At 41.2% G+C, this 21198-nt stretch overlaps 1 protein-coding gene across 1 annotated transcript in view; it reads right to left on the reverse strand.

Annotated features, from left to right (window-relative positions):
- ARID5B (AT-rich interaction domain 5B) overlaps positions 1–21198 on the reverse strand; it is a 350123-nt gene that overhangs the window by 253207 nt on the left and 75718 nt on the right. The window contains exon 3 of the mRNA XM_077258777.1: positions 11898–12123. Within this exon, the coding sequence (XP_077114892.1) occupies positions 11898–12123 (226 nt within the window). The remainder of the gene's footprint in view (positions 1–11897; positions 12124–21198) is intronic.

Raw genomic sequence — 21198 nt, forward strand, 5'->3', positions numbered from 1 at the left:
CTTGCAGGAACAGCACAGATTCGAAGGGTAAGAGATCAATCACTGACAAAAAGAAAAAGGAAATGGAGGAAAGAAAAATCAGACAGCTTTTAAGGTGTTTCTAGAAAGGAATGTCGTTTTCCTGCCAAGATGTGTATTAAAAGTATGTTTGCTTCATTTACAGAGATGGGAAAACATTGCGGTGTTGAGTACAGTACAGTAAAGCTGCATTCCAAATGACATCAAAACCAGAATTAGTCGTTTTTTGCTTTGGTTTAATTTTTTTTTTTTTTTTTTACAAATATGAATAATAGTGTCTTAGTGCGACTCTTGTCCATGGGACCATCCATATTTAGCATCGCAGCCTTTTACCATATGATGCACACTTGGCCAAGCTGAGCATGCGTGCTTATAATGATGTCAGTGGACATATCTGCCATGTGAACACTGCTTGGCCGATGGCTATACTACATGTCAATTTTAAGCATAGTCCAGATTCATTAAGCAGTTTGATATAATTTGGGCATAAAACTACTTGAAATAGAGCAAAATTTTTGCACAACTCAAAGCTGTGCATAAGTTTTGCGAACGTTGGAATTATTATGCTAGGGTTGGCCAACTGACAACTTTTTGCCAACAAACCCCAACAAACTGATCATAATTTTCAACAAAAAGGTGGGCGTACCTTATGATTAAATGTAATCAAGTCCCTGACTGGCAAAGATGTGGTTTAGTTTAAAGCTGCACCAAAATTTAAAAAATGGAATTCCTCAAGCGTTCTCTTAGCTAAGGCTGGTGTACAAAATGCCAGTCTTAATAAATTGGGGCCCAAGTGTTTTTCCTATTGAGCAGATTTCCATGTTTGCAAAATGTGTTTTTTACTGCCATAAACTTAAAGGGACTGTTCAGTTACCAGCTGAAAAAAGAAACGTCAGTACCAAAATGAGATGATCACCAGTTATTTATTTACCGCAGATCTTACTGCTTGGCAGCTTTAAGCTCAGCTCTACGAGCACGGAACTTTAATCTGTGACTACAAATTAGTCTACAAAATGTTCGGGGAAATCTGGGACACACCTCCTTAATCTGAGTAATCTGGGACACGCCTCCTTAATCTGAGTAATCTGGGACATGCCTCCTTAATCTGAGTAATCTGGGACACGCCTCCTTAATCTGAGTAATCTGGGACACGCCTCCTTAATCTGAGTAATCTGGGACACACCTCCTTAATCTGAGTAATCTGGGACACGCCTCCTTAATCTGAGTAATCTGGGACACGCCTGCAGCCTCATTATTGGCTCAAGTTGCTGTTCATCCCCTGAAGCTCCATGTATTCGGAATGGCTGCAGTTTATACACAGGTCTAACACCGACTCACCAGGAGCAGGAGGTCGATGTATGGAGAGCTGACGGTGGCTCAGTGGTTAGCACAGCAGCCTTGCAGCGCTGGAGTCCTGGGTTCAAATCCCATCAAGGACAACATCTGCAAGGAGTTTGTATGTCCTCCCCGTGTTTGCGTGGATTTCCTCCGGGTTCTCCGGTTTCCTCCCACATTCCAAAGACAAACTGATAGGGAATCTAGATTGTGAGCCCCATCGGGGACAGCGATATATACATAGTATGTATCGCTGTTCAAACTGTAAAGCGATGCGGAATATGTTGGCGCTATATAACTAAAGAGATTATTATTATTACTTCAAGGAAATAATATTTATGGAGTAAATATTACTAAATTACCAGTAAGAAAAAGATTTTCAAGGGACTGCTGCACCTATGACGGGGGTAATGAGCCTTACTTTCAGGGATCCATTTTGACACTTATTGATCATCCTATCCTAACTGAAGGATATGTGGTCGCATTGTGAGATTTGATGAAGTCTGATCTGAATGCAGTGGAAAAAAATCTGCATTTGAAATCAAATAGATCCAAGTGATTCAAACACCAATATATTTTCAGAGTATTTATACAATAAACTTTTCTCTGTTCCGCACCATAATCCTGTAACCACTGACACGTGCTTTCCATCCAGACGAGTCATGGAAGATAACTCACCGCAAGGTCCATTGAATCTACAGATTTCAGATCTTTAGCAGACAAACAAGTGTGTCCAAAGTGGTTCACAGACATTTCCAAGAGTTCAGTGTACTTTTACCAGCTTAAACAATGATGAGTTCAGGATGTGCTGAGACAATATGGCTTTTCATGGGATTAGAGGTCATGGAGAATAGCAATCTGTCTCATAAAATAATAAAACAGTATTAGCTGCCACAAGATCCTTTATAGGAGCCTACTCCAAATTCTCCCACCTTTACTTTGTCATTTCTTAAAGCAAAGTGTGGGTTAAATGAACAAGTTGAACAAGTTCTCGGATTGAGTGTGCTAGTTACTTCATGATATAGTCTATCTTTAGTGATATTTATGAAGGCTCCGATACACATTAGACTAATGTTGGCCAAACCCACCGATATCGAAGGGTTCAGCCGACACAGGAATAATTTTGGGGCACAGATGATTGTTGGGGAAGGTAAGTATCCGGCATGTCCGATTTCAGACTGCTGATCCTTTTCTTTCTTCTGGAGATACGCCACCACCAGACAGTGGCTCTCTGATCGAGGGCACAAGAGTGCTTGGCCGAACAGATGATGGCTGCCGGCTGGCCGATCAGCCCAAGCATTGTTCCTCTGACAGCAATCTCATATGTATGGTGGGCTTTAAAATTGTGTCATCAGTTGTCAGGACAATGTTCTCTCTCTTCCGTGTCAAAGCTTAATAGAGTCGCGTCAAACCATAGATGGCCTTCGGTGCGCTGCCTGAGTAATTCCGCTTACCAAGCAAATCCTGACCCATTTACTCAAACCACATGCAATGCAATGTTCTCATAAAGACATTAACAAGCATCTGAGAATCTCAGCGTGGAAAAAATCCACATACATAAATGTTACCAAAGAATTAGGATATGTCGCCTTGCCTCAGCCGTTCTCTCCGCTGCTAAAGTTTGCGTGTTTCTCCATTCCGCAAATCCTCGCAGATGTGTTAATTCACCTTTATATTTCATGAGATACTACGGTGTCGTCCTTTCCGAATTCTGCATGTATCCTATCAGTAAACCATCTGTCAAGCAGCAGGCTTTTGGGCATTCTTCATGTGTCCTTCAGAATGTGATCGCTTTGATACTAATTTGTTCTAACAAATGAATTGACAAAATGCACATTGGTAGGGGAGTGTTGTCTCAATAAAATAGCAGTACGACATCCACATCCACCGAGGAGACAGCCGGCACCGTATCACTAATTCAGAACTGCCCATGTTTCCAAATAACATGGTGATGTTTTCCAAAGACCTTTTTTTGCTTTTATTATGTCTGTAATTATGAAGCTGCCGTCTCACGTTCACCATGGTAACCTTGCCTTAAGAGAAACACAATTATTCACCATCTTGTTCATTTCTTGTAAAAATATTCTTGACATGCGAACAGCAATGAAAACAGTTATTGATATTAGAATTTACATTGAAAACCTTTTTTGCCCGGGATTATAAAGTTTGTTTTGTTTTTTTATAGACTGTTATCGATCTTTTATATCTAATTTTCAGCCAAATAAGATACATCTGTTTGGTCAGATGCACGAAACCTTGCTTTTATACGATGATTTACTTATACAGTTGTGCTCAAAAGTTTACATACCCCGGCCTTTTTTTCAGAGAATATGAATGATAACACCAAACTTTTTTCTCCACTCATGGTTAGAGGTGGGGTGAAGCCATTTATTGTCAATCTACTGTGTTTTCTCTTTTTAAATCATAATGACAACCCAAAACATCCAAATGACCCTAATCAAAAGTTTACATACCCCATTTCTTAACATCGTGTATTGCCCCCTCTAACATCAATGACAGCTTGAAGTCTTTTGTGGTAGTAGTGGATGAGGTTCTTTATTTTCTCAGATGGTAAAGCTGCCCACTCTTCTTGGCAAAAAGCCTCCAGTTCCTGTAAATTCCTGGGCTGTTTAGCATGAACTGCGGCTTGAGATCTCCCCAGAGTGGCTCAATGATATTGAGGTCAGGAGAATGAGATGGCCACTCCAGAACCTTCACTTTGTTCTGCTGTAGACAATGACAGGTCGACTTGGCCTTGTGTTTTGGATCGTTGTCAGTTGTAACGTCCAAGTACATCGCATGCGTAACAGTATTTGCTGATAACGTGCTGCATTCATCTTTCCTTCAACTTTGACCAAGCTTCCTGTGCCTTTGTAGCTCACACATCCCCAAAACATTAGCGATCCACCTCCGTGCTTTACAGTAGGAATGGTGTTCCTTTCATCATAGGCCTTGTTGACCTCTCTCCAAATGTAATGTTTATGGTTGTGGCCAAAAAGTTCAATTTTGGTCTCATCACTCCAAGTTACCTTGTTCCAGAAGTTTTGATGTTTGTCTCTGTGCTCTTTTGCATATTGTAGGTGAGATACTTTGTGGCATTTGCGCAGTAATGGCTTTCTTCTGGTGACTTGACCATGCAGCCCAAACCTCCTTATTGTGCATCTTGAAACAGCCGCACCTCTAGTTTTCAGAGAGTCCTGTATTTCAGCTGATGTTATTTGTGGGGTTTTCTTTGCATCCCGAACAATTTTCCTGACAGTTGCGGATGACATTTTTGTTGGTCTACCTGACCATGGTTTTGTTTTTTACAGAGCCCCTGATTTTCCATTTGTTTATCACAGTTTGAACGCTGCGGACTGATATTATCAATTCCTTGGATATCTTTTTGTATACCTTTCCCATTTAATACAGTTCAACTACCTTTTCCCGTAGATCCGTTGACAATTCTTTTGCTTTCCCCATGACTCACAATTCAGAAATGTCAGTGGCTGGATGAAAGATGCAAGAGTCTGTCTGGATCCCAGAAACTCACTCAGCATTTATGCACACACACGGTCTACAAGCAAACAGGTCACAGGTGAGGATGTTACCTTTAGTAGCCATTCAAACCCATTTGTGTCAACTTCTGTGCATGTTATCAGGTCAAAAATCACCAGGGTATGTGAACTTTTGATCAGGGTCCTTTGAATGTGATTATGATTTAAAAAGAGAAAACACAGTAGTTTGACAATAAATGGCTTCACCCAACCACTAACCATGGGTGGAGAAAAAGTTTTGGTGTTATCATTCATATTCTCTGAAAAAAGGCCAAGAAAGCAAAAATTCTGCCGGGGTATGTAAACTTTTGAGCACAACTGGAATGGTAGAAACATCCAGTTCATCACTTTATTGGAGACAATGACACCTTTACGTCCCCAGCTAATAAAATAGTCACTTGTTTTGGTGGTTTCTAAAAAGGATCTGTCAGCTCCTCTGACTTGCCTGTTCTATATTTTATTCTTTTTTAGTTTGTTTTTTAAAAGCTGGCATTTCCCATTAAAATAATTTTGGAGCATTTTTTTCTTAAAACTCTGCACTTTACAGTTCTTCTATTATTCTTCCTGTAAAAGTATGAAAAAAAAAAGACCACGGGGTAGTGCCTTTCCATTTGTCAACACAGAGAGTCTTTATATAGACTGAGACGATCCACATCAATACTGAGAGTGCGAGAATGTAGGAACAAGACCCCATAGGCCAAGGAAGAAGCAATGTACAGATCTGAATTTATTCAAATATTTCCAGGAAGAACAACAGAGAAACAGAATAGGGCAGAGTCCTAAGAATAGATTCACGATTGTTATTTTACTAGTAATAGAAATTAGCAATTCTCACAATTATGTAACTGTATGTCAGTGCTGGGAAACGAATATGTGGTGGGTGCTATACTACATACCCAGGATGTGTCTCTGAGGGCAGGTGCAGACCACCGTATATTTGGTCCGAGTGCGATCTGATAAAATATCGGATCGCACTTGGACCAATGTTTTTCTATGGGGTCGCACACATGTCCGATTTCTGATCTGATATTTGGATCGTGCAAGAGAATTAGCCACTGGAAAACATCGGATTTCACTCGGATGACATCTGAGTGCTGTCCGATTTCTGTGCACTAACACAATGGAGAAGATAGAGACTTTTTTTTTCTCCATCTTGAAAATGGTATCACACTCTGATAAGAGAGTTTAATTTTCCTAATCTGCCTTATTTTCTTTAATCTACGGGCGTCTGCTCCTGCTAGCTACTACCTGCATGCTACTTTTTAGATCTATAGTAAAAAAAAAAAAAAAACTATAAAAAAGTATTGGATAAACCCTTTAATTTCATTCAATGGATGAATCGGTATTGTGCTTGTGATTGGTGACCACAACTGTCAGTCACTGAAGCTCTACCAAAATATCTGTGTAAGGCACCTAAAATGTAACGGCCAGGTTTGTAGCTTTATGTTTTGGGTTCTGGTAACTACAAATACCAAACTAAATGAAAAGGAGTTAAGGGTGCACTGAAAGAAAAAAAATCTATAAAGCTATAATTGACACTGCATCAGATTCTAGAATGAAAGTAGTGTTTTAATAACCTCCACCTAGAACATATTCCGCTCAATGCCTCTAAGGCTTTCAATAAAATAGTCAACCTGTACAAGCATATTTTCTTGGCTTAAACAACAATCTAAAGAATATAAATGTAGTCTGACTGTAATGACATATTTATAGGCCAATAAAGCTTACACTGCTCCTTCTTGCTTCACTTAAAGGGATATGGTAAAAGGTGCTGCTCGGGAAAAATAATTTGACTTATTTTATTATTTTTTTTTAAACCATTACCAGATGAATTACAACACCACGTTAAGCTGATAAGGTTTACACCACATTGCTGCTGCAGCTCCTCACAAATATTATTCATTCAGCCTTTTTTTTCACCTACTATTTGCAAACGAGGCATGTTTTGTGATCACAGATGCTACCTAGTTCTACAGAAAACATGCATATACAGACATTTCTGGTAAACAAAAGCATTAATCAGGCTGACACACATTATGCTACGGTTTCCGACGCTAGTAAATTATATATTTATATAAGAAGAAGAATGAAGAACCATTTCAGCCTCAATTTCTTGTTCGTAAATAGGAATACTCTTTACAATACATTTTAAAACTTTGCAAGAATAACGCATTACTTGTCTTATACTGGCCGCAAAGCCCCCTAAACACGTTAGATGGCAGTCGGCCGAACAACGCTTTGGTTGATTGTTCGGCTGACAACCATCTCGGACGGCCTTCCCATACAGAGGAGTGACCGTTTGGCCAAGTGCTACTGTGTTCTGTATTAGATAGGCAAATTATCTCCAGGAAAACAAAGAGAGAGACAGTTCAAAATTAGACAGGTCGATCGACATCTCCCCGACCTCAGTTGGTCATTACCTCCAAACATATTAGAGTGTCGGCCAATCCCGTCAATATTGGCATGTGCGGCCGACATTAACCTAATGTGTAACCTTAAGCTGCATTAAGATGTCTGGATTTTATTGGATTCAGTCCATGGCTAGTTGACAGACACAGACACTAGATCATTATTTTTGGGGGGGTCTAAATAAGGTTACTGTACAGTGTATGATGGAATAAAGACATCATTTTCAAAAATACACACCACCAGAGAAAGCCATCAGCAGATACTGAACAAGCAGAACAAGTCAAGGATCAGACCTAAGAAATATGAAAGAATCTGTAAAGAATTATTCACTAGACATCCAGGCCCTTGTTCACAAAAAGGTTGGATTTCTTATGGATTTTTTTTAATCAAATATAATGACAATCCGCATTCCATACATGTAGATGGAGTTTCCACAATGCCCCTATTCAAATCCACTGGACATTGTCAGTGCAGAATTTTTGGAGCCAGAATAAAAGTCAGCTGCAGAAATTACAAGTATGCTACTTATTTTGTGCAGAGAAGCAACGGACCAGCTCTGCGGAAGGAGAATGAGGCTAATCAATGGTGGCGCTAATAATTGTTAGTAGATTCACAGCAAGTCCAGGGCAGATATCTGAGAATGGCTCGCCACTCCTGTGCTGAAGCCTCTTGGGTTCGCTTCTGGCCTCTGTACACCGGGCACCAGCAGTGACTAGTGTTGAGCATTCCGATACCGCAAGTATCGGGTATCGGCCGATATTTGCTGTATCGGAATTCCGATACCGAGATCCGATATTTTTGTGGTATCGGGTATCGGTATCGAAACAACATTAATGTGTAAAAGAAAGAATTAAAATAAAAAATATTGCTATACTCACCTCTTCGACGCAGCCTGGACCTCACCGAGGGAACCGGCAGCGTTGTTTGCTTAAAATTTGCGCGTTTACTTCCTTACGTGAAGTCCCGGCTTGTGATTGGTCGCGTGCCGCCCATGTGGCCGCGACGCGACCAATCACAGCAAGCCGTGACGTAATTTCAGGTCCTTCAGGATTTTAAAATTACGTTCCGGCTTTGTGACTGGTCGCGTCGCGGTCACATGGGCGACGCGACCAATCACAAGCCGTGACGTCACGGGAGGCTGGACACGCGCGCATTTTAAAATGCGCGCGTGTCCTGCCTCCCGTGACGTCCCGGCTTGTGATTGGTCGCGTCGCCCATGTGGCCGCGACGCGACCAATCACAGCAAGCCGTGACGTAATTTTAGGTCCTTCAGGATTTTAAAATTACGTTCTGGCTTGTGATTGGCCGCGTCGCGGCCACATGGGCGACGCGACCAATCACAAGCCGGGACGTCACGTGAGGCAGGACACGCGCGCATTTTAAAATGCGCGCGTGTCCAGCCTCCCGTGACGTCACGGCTTGTGATTGGTCGCGTCGCCCATGTGACCGCGACGCGACCAATCACAAAGCCGGAACGTCATTTTAAAATCCTGAAGGACCTGAAATTACGTCACGGCTTGCTGTGATTGGTCGCGTCGCGGCCACATGGGCGGCACGCGACCAATCACAAGCCGGGACTTCACGTAAGGAAGTAAACGCGCAAATTTTAAGCAAACAACGCTGCCGGTTCCCTCGGTGAGGTCCAGGCTGCGTCGGAGAGGTGAGTATAGCAATATTTTTTATTTTAATTCTTTCTTTTACACATTAATATGGATCCCAGGGCCTGAAGGAGAGTTTCCTCTCCTTCAGACCCTGGGAACCATCAGGGATACCGTCCGATACTTGAGTCCCATTGACTTGTATTGGTATCGGGTATCGGTATCGGATTGGATCCGATACTTTGCCGGTATCGGCCGATACTTTCCGATACCGATACTTTCAAGTATCGGACGGTATCGCTCAACACTAGCAGTGACATGTTGACATGACATGTTTACTCTGCAACCAATCACCGTTCTTTCGGATCGCCATTGCTGGAGTCAGAGTTAGGAGGTTTGGAATTACTTAAGTTTGGCTTATTTTATGGTTACAGCGACGACACCGGAAGTGAATAGGAGAATAGCTATGGGCAAATCAACAATGAAGTCACTGGATAAGCTCTTCAAATGGAGGAACATTTCACTAGCAATAAAGACACAACTAGTACATTGTCTGGTCTTTTCTGTAGCAACATATGGTTGTGAAACGTATAACCTGGATGATAAAGAAACGAGACAGAAGAATCGACGCCTTCAAAATGTGTTGATGGAGAAGGACGTTATCAATACCATGGATGGCAAGAGGAACAAACAAATCAATTTTGGAAAATATCAAGCCAGACATGTCACTCGAAGCAAGGATCACCAAGCTACGACTTGGACACATCGAGAGCGATCACTGGAGAAGGACATAATGGCCAGAAGAATAGAAAGGAACCAACAAAATATTACATTGTAACAGCTACTGGAAAAGGACATCATGATTGGAAGAGTAGAGAGAACAAGGCGAAGAGGAAGACCAGCAACCTGATGGCTTGAGACTATCAATATAATGGTGGTGGACCTATCTAGGCTTGCACAAGACACGGTAAATCTTACTATAGTTCATCCATCAAGTCGCGAGTTGAAGTCGGTTAAAAAAAAAAAGCTTTTGGTAAAGAAAATAAAAATCTGAATGAGCGGGACAAACCCTTTAACCACATTTCATAAGACAATGATGACTACTGAAATCAGTGAAAAAATAAGTATGGAAATCACAAAACTGCTCAACTAGATGATAGACAAATATGTCATCCATTTCTATAAGAGGCCTTTTCCTTCTCCACATTTGCTGAGTGATGCTTTATTCAGCTGGATGATCATTTCTGGGCTGGAGATGCTATATTCAGCAGAATCACTTCTGGCATTGCAATATCTGATTCTATACATGCAGCAAAACTATATATACCCTAACAGCCCCAGTAATTTCAGGACAGAACATACTCACCGTAGACAAAAAGAGGACAGAACACGTCAAACTGAGAACTCTCGAGCAGTACAATGATCGTGAGAATGGAAAGATTTTACTCCTTCAATCTGCCTGATTAGAAGAAACATTGCAGGTACTAATCATACACAACTGTGCACAGCTTTCTATACCAATATCCTGAAATCCATTCTTCCATCCACAGAGCCGAATCTGAACATTACATAGAAGCAGCAGTGTCACAAAAAACAACCAAATATTAAAAGGAAGGGCATACGGTCATCATAGAGGGGCTACCCTGCACAGGAGCGCCCTCTACGGGTCAGAGCAGATCGAGGCTAATGAACTCTTTCTGCACATATGCCAGTCACAAATCACACGGCCAGCCATTTTTAACTGACTGCATTTAACACTGCATTACCCTTGTGGCAGCCGTCGCAGGGAAACCGGCAGCCCACTATGACCAAGGGTTTGCCCCTATAGCTCACATAAAAGGGGTTAAAAAAACAAAGGCTTGTTTCTTCCTACAGACCACTACTCTTCTCCCTGGGTTGTGTGCATTGTAGTGCAGTCTCACTTTACTCAACAGAGCTAATCAGCACCAACAGAAAGCAGGCATAGCTTTATTTCTAATCTTTCACAACTTTTTTAAAAACATTACAAAAAAAATGTTTAAGGGATTTAATGGGCGCCTTTTGGGTCACTTTTTCCACTTCCCTTTCAGCCGGCTGCAGCCATATTTGTGGTCTTACATCATGAATCTCCTGCCAGCTCTCTCTCTCTCTCTCTCTCTCTCTGTGCCACTATAGTCGACTATGATTTTCCTAGATTTTCCTTCTCTGCCAGAGCTTTATATATCCCACAGCTCTCACTCCAACCCTCAGTTTCCGTTCAATAGGGCACCATCCTGAGACTCCTATACAGTCTCAAGAGGGATAAATTGCCACCCGCATTGTTTCTCCCTCCAAACATTCTAGATCACGTTACTTACTAGGTGCTTGAGACTCTCCTACAGTAAAATATGTTACAGGTGCTGACACTTGCTCCACACATGATCTTTGCACGGTAGGGGATCAAAGAGTCAGATAATGGATTCATTTATTATAATGTCATCTAGCATTTTGGAAAGCCCAGCACCACCACATCTGGATAAAGTAACTAGTAAATACTCTTGCTGTTTTTCTTTGTACTGCACTGCCTCTACAGCTCCCTGCAACCATCAGCTGTCCCTCAATGGTAAAGGGTCACAGGCCACGCCCCTAATGACATCACCATTTAGTGCACAGAGCTGAGCCCCGCCCACTACGTGCAGAGCTGTGCTTGACTCTGTTCACATCACAAACAGGAAAATGATGTACAGACTCTACCAGGAGGTCACACAAACGCATGTTACAGCTCAGAAACAGAATTTTAACACCAAGTAAATCATGAAGTTTATTCATTTAGCAAAGGCTTTACGATGTTTTAATAAACGGTGTGCCCAGAAAATACGACTGGAATGTAAACATACAGTTGACACAAAATAATACGATTGCCTTTATCACAAATGCAGCCAGGGCAATCAAGGTGACCCAACAAACAAATTATACCTGGCTGGGAAAACACATATAAAAAGTCATCGCAGAACACTGACAGATCTCAGAAGACAATAGTTACCCAGTTCTGTCTTTTCTTTGAAGACATCCTTGAAGTTCAGACCGCTATTCAGTATGGATTGTCTGTATTTCAAAATACATTCTTTGTGGCCATTTTTTCCCTGCTCTTTCAGTTTTAGGGGTAAAGCCCGGAGTCCACACCTCCATTTTGAATAATCCGATTGTGCCCATTTTGTTAAGTCTTCAAGTTTGACAATTACTTTTTCTGAAACTGCGATTACTTCATCCTGTACAAAGAGAAAAAGAAATAGTCACACGGGCTGTTACTGGTAAAGCTGGATGAAAAGCAATATGGCCGATAGTACGGCTCTCACAGCGGCGGTTTTGCAAAATGCAGGAATCATGTATTAATTATGCATAGCTTATATAGTCATCATAACAACGTCATCACTGTCCCCATTGGGGCTCACAATCTAGATTCCCTATCAGTATGTCTTTGGAATGTGGGAGGAAACTGGAGAACCCGGAGGAAACCCACACAAAGATGGGGAGAACACAGAATCTGCTTGCAGATGTTGTCCTTGGTGGAATTTGAACCCAGGACCCCAGCGATGTAAAGCTAACCACTGAGCCACCGTGCTGCCCTATAGTAAATCAGCCTAGTTAAGCAACGATAGATCCCACAAACTGCTGCTTAACCAGACTTCATATGTGAATTATTGTGGGAGAGAAAAGGGACAACTTATGTTGGGCAAATTATGGATCATCAGTATTGAAGAATAAAGTAGAATTTTTACCACCTTGACGTAAAGGGATTTTACATTTTGGATAATCCCTATTTAGTAAAATGATCCTTTGACAATAAGCTCTTGACAAAATGTTCCCCAGATGGGACTCCTGTCATCAACTAGAATTTCTGTGAAAACCGGGCATTAAATGTTCAACGCACCAACACAGGAACAATTTATCATTATTCAGCGCCCATTCATATGAACGGCATTCATACAGGACAGGTCCTCCTCCAAAGCAAGAGGTTCTCTCTGTAGCCACTCTCCGCTGTGATGGAGAGATAGGGATCCTGAGATGGGGAACACAATTCTCTAATATTACATAAACATGGGTTTTCTAACTAGATAACCCTCTTAATATGATATTATTTAACAAATGTAACAAAAACAATTAAACACAAACAATGTAGCACACATACTATCCATCGCTCCCTCGAACAATTCCAAAAGGAACAATGACCATCAGCAGAGGCTTCTTTGCATTTTTTGATAATAAAGGCTTGTAGCACAGGACAAATCATTCAGCAGCTTTGATTTGACCTGTAAAGGTTGAGTTTGACAATAAAATCTGTTTTTCTTTTGTTTGAGCAAAGAAAACAAACACAAATGGAATGGAATGAATAAACGCCGCTGAGGCAGGCAAACAAGGGAAAACCTAGGTGATAAAGGAGACATCCTTCCATTGAGATCTTGCCTAATTATGGCTTTTAAAAGAAATATATATGAAGCTGTAGATAATCAAGTAAACTGGCAAATTTGCCAAAGCTGCCAGATTTATGGGGAAATGTATAGACATGTGTGTTAGTCTGGAATGTAGGCAACAGCCACTAGTAAATTATTATAATGGAGGACACTGTATGGGACACACTTCAACAGAGGTTTTTTCAAAATGCATACAATAAATATCTTTAAAGAGGTTGGCCAGCGCTTTCTTAATGACGGCCTATCCTTAGGGCTCGTGCACATGACTGTATTATCAGTCCAAGTACGATCTGACTCAAGCTAATATTAATCTGGGGCCGCTCACATGTCCGATATTTTCCTCGGACTGAGTCGGTCTGATGAAAAATAAAAATTGCAGCATGCACGAGTTGGATCTGATTATCAGATGGCACTCAGCCATGCAAATTGATGAGTCCGTGGAAACCACCAGACTGCACTCGGATGACATCTGAATGCAGTCTGACTTCCACAGACTAACAGAATGGAGAAGGAGAAATTTTTTCTATCTTCTCCTCATCTGAAACAATCAGATCACAATATGATCACACTCTGATCAAAAGCTAATCAGAGTTTCATCACAGTGCGATTAGCATAATTAGCCCATTTTTAAGGCTGAGAGAATATGGGCCGGAGTGACCCTAGCCTTAGATATTTGATTAATGGAAGTTCTCGGATGCTGCAGCTCCGTAAAGACGATAGTGACCGCAGCCGGGTACTGCAGGTTTGAATAGGGGGTGAATCTGCCGTAGTTGGCTGTGGCCACTATAGAAATGACAGAACTGCTGTGTTCTGGCAGCGTCCGACAGCGTCCAGCCGCCATAACAGCTGTTTGGCGATGGTGCTGAATGTCGCACCCCCACCGGTCAGATATTGATGGCCTAGCCTAAGGACAGGCCATCAATAAAAATCAAAATGTAAAGGCCAACTTCTTTAATACAAATTATTTAAAAAAAAACTGGTTTAAGCTCTAATTCTGTCTATTGTGACATGAATCTACTTTTAAATGACGAAATTTCATCACAACAACATAATATGTATTACTGCATAGCTGCAACTAGGACGTTACAAACATACCGTAATACTTGGCTTCCAGTGCTCATTTTAAAGAAATCATTCAAAAAAGTGTCTTAGGTGTATTAATGCTAAGTGTAACAGAGTCAAACAAAGGTATTGCCGGTGTCTCGGCAAACAGACATCAATTGTATGGTTTAATATGGGAACTATGTCATAAGATCAACAGTAAAGAAAGAAAAAAAAATTCTGAGCTTCTCTTATTAAGTAAATGGTAAAAAATGGATAGCACCAGTATGGGTGAGTTTTATGGACATATGAACATGGCCATAAGGTGTCGTGAACCTTTTCTGTGAAACTAGGTGTCCTGAACCTTTTCCGTGGAACTAGGTGTCCTGAACCTTTTACAAGGAACTAGGTGTCCTGGACCTTTTCCGTGGAACTAGGTGTCCTGGACTTTTTCCATGGAACTAGGTGTCCTGAACCTTTTACGTGGAACTAGGTGTCCTGGACCTTTTCCGTGGAACTAGGTGTCCTGGACGTTTTCCGTGGAACTAGGTGTCCTGGACCTTTTATGTGAAACTAGGTGTCCAGGACCTGTTCCATGGAACTAGGTGTTCTGAAAATTGTACGTGGAGGTAGGTGTCCCTGACCTTTTCCGTGGAACTAGGTGTCCTGGACCTTTTCCGTGGAACTAGGTGTCCTGGACCTTTTCCGTGGAACTAGGTGTCCTGGACCTTTTCCGTGGAACTAGGTGTCCTGGACCTTTTCCGTGGAACTAGGTGTCCTGGACCTTTTCCGTGGAACTAGGTGTCCTGGACGTTTTACGTGGAACTAGGTGTCCTGGACCTTTTACGTGGAACTAGGTGTCCTGGACCTTTTACGTGGAACTAGGTGTCCTGGACCTTTTACGTGGAACTAGGTGTCCTGGACCTTTTCCATGGAACTAGGTGTCCAGGACCTTTTATGTAGAACTAGGTGTCCAGGACCTTTTACGTAGAACTAGGTGTTCAGGACCTTTTACGTAGAACTAGGTGTCCAAGACCTTTTATATGGAACTAGGTGTCCAGGACCTTTCATGTGGAACTAGGTGTCCAGGACCTTTTATGTAGAACTAGGTGTCCAGGACCTTTTATGTAGAACTAGGTGTCCAGGACCTTTTATGTAGAACTAGGTGTCCAGGACCTTTCATGTAGAACTAGCTGTCCAGGACCTTTCATGTAGAACTAGGTGTCCAGGACCTTTTATGTAGAACTAGGTGTCCAGAACCTTTTATGTAGAACTAGGTGTCCAGGACCTTCTATGCGGAAATAGGTGTCCTGGACCTTTTCTATGGAACTAGGTGTCCTAGACTTCTTCAGTGGAACTTCGCCAGCAGCCCAGATAAACCACTTCATTTTTCCACAGCTGCATGGCCATAGGGTATAACGGGTACATATTATGTCTGTGAAAATCATAGATAGAACATGTATGTAAAAAAAAAAACAGATATCGGAATGAAGCCTTAATGCCCCCGTGCACATTAGATGAACATCAAACCGGTTGACCATCCGGTGTCTATGGAGGCCTCCCAGCTGTCCCCCAATACATGGTGTAGGGGAAAGAAGCATCAGGCAGTTGGAAATTCAATGTTCATCCTTTGCTTTTTGGTATGATAAACCACTGCTAAAAGGATTCTGCCCATTGAAAACACAAGAACGCTCATCGAGGAGAGATAGCCGTCTGCCGTCCAAACATTCGGTGGATAGCTATCTCACATGTCTAGCCAGCTTGATGACTCTATTGATTTCAGTGAGTAAAAAAAAACAAAATCTCACAATTATAAACATATAAAAGTGACACTAGCCGTGTATTTCTACCCACAGCCCTACACAATATTGTTCATTAGTTTTCCAGCAGAACATAGTTGAAATACTTGACAAGTTAAGCTGACCCCTACATTTTTTTAAATGTACTTTTTTGCTCACTCTCATATAGCAGGTTCTCCGCACTTGAATGCTCAGGAGAAGACAAGGCAGAAACACTCAGGTTCATTGCCAGGTTCACTTCTTATAGTTATTCTAAAAGTAATATTCAGCAATAAAACAACACAAAAAAAAATGGAGACCTCCCCACGGGCACAATAATTATCCAACATTACAATCTGCTGAGAAAGAAAAGCAACAAACTGGAGTAGACTGAATTGAAGAAATGATGATGTTGAATTATCAGAAAATGAATCCATGAGAAACTCCAAGTTGTGCAATGTAACAGTTCGGCTATTTCTCATCACCAGCGGAGAAGGCTGCATAGTGAATGGAGACTTTTAGGTCCATTTAGAAGCAAATGTAAGTTGTCACGCTGCGATGACTAATGGCTTGCTGATCTTTTCAGAAATGAAGTTAATATAAATTCTTGAAACTCTGACTCATCTCAGAGCAGGCTCTTGTTTAGAACGTGTTTTGCTTTGGTTTTGTACGCAAAATATTGATTTAAGCTTTCTACTGCAAAATAAAAATAAATAAAACCAATAAAATAATTGCTCAGACCCTATCTACCTCCTCAGCTGATGCACGCTCTGCAGTCTCCCGGCACACACGGAGGTTAGAACGTGAAGGCAGCTTATTTTTCTATTCCAGATGTCCAAATATAGGACACTGGCACATTTTCTGAAAAAGCACCGCCAACTGGAAGCTCTCACAGAAGCTAAGCAAATAACTTCCTAAAATAGTTCTGTTGGTGGCTCGGGATTTTTGGGAATTCAAGGTTGTTCCTGTAGTAGATTACATAAAGTAAACTTTACGCCAAAAGGTCTGTGTGTAAAAACAATTTAATTTTTTTTCCTTTCAAATGCTTAATATCAAGGGATAATTTAGTACACCTGTTAATGGCTGGACTAGCACAAAGGCCACCCAAGACTTAAAGGGATTTTCCATTTTCCGAAAAACTCCTGTCCCTAGATGCAGTTTATTTTAAAAAAGCAAAACTACTTTACTCACCACCGTCCCTAGGTTTAGAGCTGAGTCTCTGCCACTGCCACCATTGTTTGTTACTGTCTGCAGCGCTGCAACCAAACAGTAAACTCCGCGGCTCTGCTGAAGCAGACAGCACCTGCTGCTCTTGAGTACAGTGACTGGCTGCAGCATTTGATATGACATCAGCACTGCAGACAATAATAGACTCTGGAAGCAGTGACATAGAGACCTGGACTTGAAGAGGGCGAGTAAAGAACAGTCAGGGCTGCTTTTGCCATTTCACATCAGGCAGTGGTCCGAGGCGTTTCTCAATGGGGCGGTAATAACACAGCTTTCTTAATGCCACATAGGGGCGGTAAAAACACAGCCAGATACACAACAGTAAGGCCATCTGTGTGAGACAGTCACCATTATTTATCACTAACAGCAGTGGCTGGAGCGAAGCTCTGAATGCTGCTGTTAACCATTTACATGCTGCTGTAAAAATTTTTACATGATCGCAGGGGTTACCATGACAGCTGGGGATCTCCTAAAAGCCCCTGTTTCACTGCAATTTTGGCTATCCAGTGAAACTACACCACAGGCTGAGCTTGAAATGATTTGACCTATATACTGCCATTCTATGGTACAGTATTTAGCATGGGCAATTAGACAATCACAGGTTCAAATCCCCTAAGAGAATTAAACAATAAAGTAAAAAAAATGTAAAAAGAAAAAAAATATATATGAAAAAATAGAAGCATCCACTCATTCTTCCCCATTAATGATAAAGAAATTATAAAAAAAAACATATTTGGTATTTCCATATCCATAAATTCAGATTTATAAAAATGATCAAGATATAAAATCAATTTACCCACTTGGCATATGCCATAAATAGAAAAAAAAAAAAAATGCCAAAATTGCATTTTTTGGGGGGAGCAGTCACCACGCCTCCCTAAAATAATACAATAAAATGTGATTAAAATGTATGTAGCTCAATATATCAATAAAAAGTCAGCTTACTATGCAAAAAAAAAACTTTCATAGATTCACTAAAGGAAAAGGAAAAATGCCACAAGTATCAGAAAAAGGCATCACAAGACATCATTTTATTTTTTACAAACTTCAGATTTTTTTTCCTGACCAAATATTTCAACTCTATGATATTATGATGTGATCAGAACTGAGCTGACATTAGTATTTCAGAGAAGGAGGAGCAGGAGCCAAGTTGTCCAGATTGACGCTGAACAGCATTGATCCGCTTGAAGAGTCTTATATTACATGTAAGAATGTAAGGGTACGTGTCCACGGTCAGTAAATGCTGCTTGTTTGACGCTGCGCAGAGCTGCAGCGTCAAACACGCAGCGTCCAGATGTTCCAGCATAGTGGAGGGGATTTTATGAAATCCCGTGTCCACTATGCGTGGAAACACGCATCCGACTTCCCTGCGACTCCGGACATGCTGCGCATCTTTTCAGATCGCAGCATGTCCGTGCTACCTGCGGCAACGCTGCGTCGCCGCAAGTAATATCACAGGGCCCTATGCGAGGGTGCGATGATCCCGGATGTGTACAGTTAACACATACGGCATCATCGCGTCCCAGAAAGGGGGCGGGGCTTAGCGCCGAGCGGCGATGCCGCCAGCCATCCTGACCGTGGACACGTACCCTTAGGGTACATTCAGACGTGACAGTCTGTGAAAATCGGACTGCACTCAGATGTCATTCGAGTGCAGTCCAATTTTTTTCATGGATCCATTGACTTGCAATGCTGATTTTGATCTGTCCCTTGGATCTAAATTGGACATATTTCCACGTGAAACATCATGGCCATATGAATGGACCCACAGATTATCACAGATACTATCTGTGAAAAACACAGATAGGATTCATACGCGAAAATCTGGCGTGTTAATGAGCCCTAAGAGGAAAAACATTTTTTTGTTATTTTGAGGTACACGGATAACGGTTATATTTTCATGTTTAGTGTTTCATTCAAGAAAAAAAAAAAGAGAGTTGAAATCAAAGTGTTCGGCTGTGAGAAAGATACATTGAATTTATAGACAATGCTAGAGCATTTCCAGGGAATTTCTATTCCGCGCCCCTGCCACCTGTTGTAATGGGAGAAGCGCGCAGAATCCCACTATCACCATAATTGGCAGTTGACCTTTTGTCTGAATTTAAAGTTCACGAATGAAGATGAAAGTGTGAAAACTCATTACTGAAAATCAGCAGACTCATAGAGAAGATTCTATATCACAAACACTGAGCAAATGTTTTCCAGAATAAAGTAAACATTATCCCATAACATTACACAATTTCTAATAAATGTAAATATCAGTTGTGGGTTTCTGTAGGTCGCGCTTTTTTTCACTGGATGACAGTCTTATATCAGACGGAGTGAACAGAGGGAGCATATAGTCACACGTGCCGGGTTATTACTTTTTTTGGTTTGGTCTTTGCAGTAATTTATATCAGTGATGAGGAATTAATGTAACGAACAAATGTCATTTAAAAAATAAAAAATGGCTATTGTTCATACATTGCAACTATAAAAAAATGAAATTTTGGGGTAAGAACTAAACAGCGAAGAACAGAAAGAAATAGAAAAAATAGAGAGCCACGCCGAAGGAAATCTGAGTACGCCATATGATCTGTAACAGTAAATTATTTGGGTGCTTTTCTAATATACAAAATATTAGTAGAAAATAATGACACACTCCAGAATGAATGAGCTCCACAGTGACACTTGTTGCCCAACGTTTGTGACTTTTATGTGACTATTTTAAAGTTATGACTTGGCTTAAAAAAAATAAAAAAAAGTTGCAGGTAGCTTGTTACATAAAAGACTAAAGACTTGTATGCTTGTCTTGAGTTGAAGAATACAGCAGTGCTATTTTTGTTGCCACTGTTATGTAGCTTTAGGCCACGGTTTGCAAAACAACCCACTGACAATCGTAATGTAACAATTCGAGTTTGTATGTCCTCCATGTGTTTGCTCCGGGTTCTCTGGTTTCCTCCCATATTCCAAATACGGTATATAATAATAGGGAATCTAGATTGTGAGCCCCATCGAGGACAGTGATGATAATGTATGTAAAGTGCTGTGGAATTAATAGCGCCATATAAGTGAGCAAAAAAAATAAATACAAATTCAGAATTTCAATGTTTAGGTCATTAGACATGTTGGTGTGTTAGTCCTCCCCTTCCAGGGTTTGTACGGTGCGATTCATAGGAAGCCAAATAGTACTGATGACTAGGAATGAGTGGACACGTGGAAGTTTGGTTTCTTGTACCAGACCTGGACTATATTTCAAAGTTCGGTTCTGGTACCAGAACTGTATCCGACCTTGAACCAGAACACGGACCTCATATAAAAGAATGGTGACTTGAACTTTAGCCTGGAAAATTTTCTCTCTCTCCTTCTCCCCTTTTCTCTATCTTTGTCTGCAGCAGACTTCCCCCTGGAACTCCGAACATTGCACCGGACTTCCATGTTCGGCATTTAGCACTGAACACTCATTACTACTGATGACATCACACCTACATAGACCTCATACAAATGGACAAAAAAAAAAAAACACTTAAAAAAATAACAAAAATGCTGCAAAAACACTGAAAAATGGAGTTTCGTGCACAGCATTTTTACTGCCAAGAAAGCAGGTTTGGGCTACAGAAAAGAACTAGGTGTATGTTACCTACTGGTCTAACAAGAGTCACACTAGGTATGTTTCCATGCAATGTTATCAGCTTCCTTCATTTCCTCATGAAGACTTGATGCAGTTTGTAACTTACAAAGCAACACCATAAGGGCTGTCCCACACGTCCAGATAATTCCGGTACCGGAATAAATCGGTACCGGAGTTATCCGTGTCCGTGTGCCTGGGAACTCACGTAGGCCATAC

The sequence above is a fragment of the Ranitomeya variabilis genome, chromosome 4 (assembly GCF_051348905.1).
Source record: "Ranitomeya variabilis isolate aRanVar5 chromosome 4, aRanVar5.hap1, whole genome shotgun sequence".
NCBI classification, from domain to species: Eukaryota; Metazoa; Chordata; class Amphibia; order Anura; family Dendrobatidae; genus Ranitomeya; species Ranitomeya variabilis.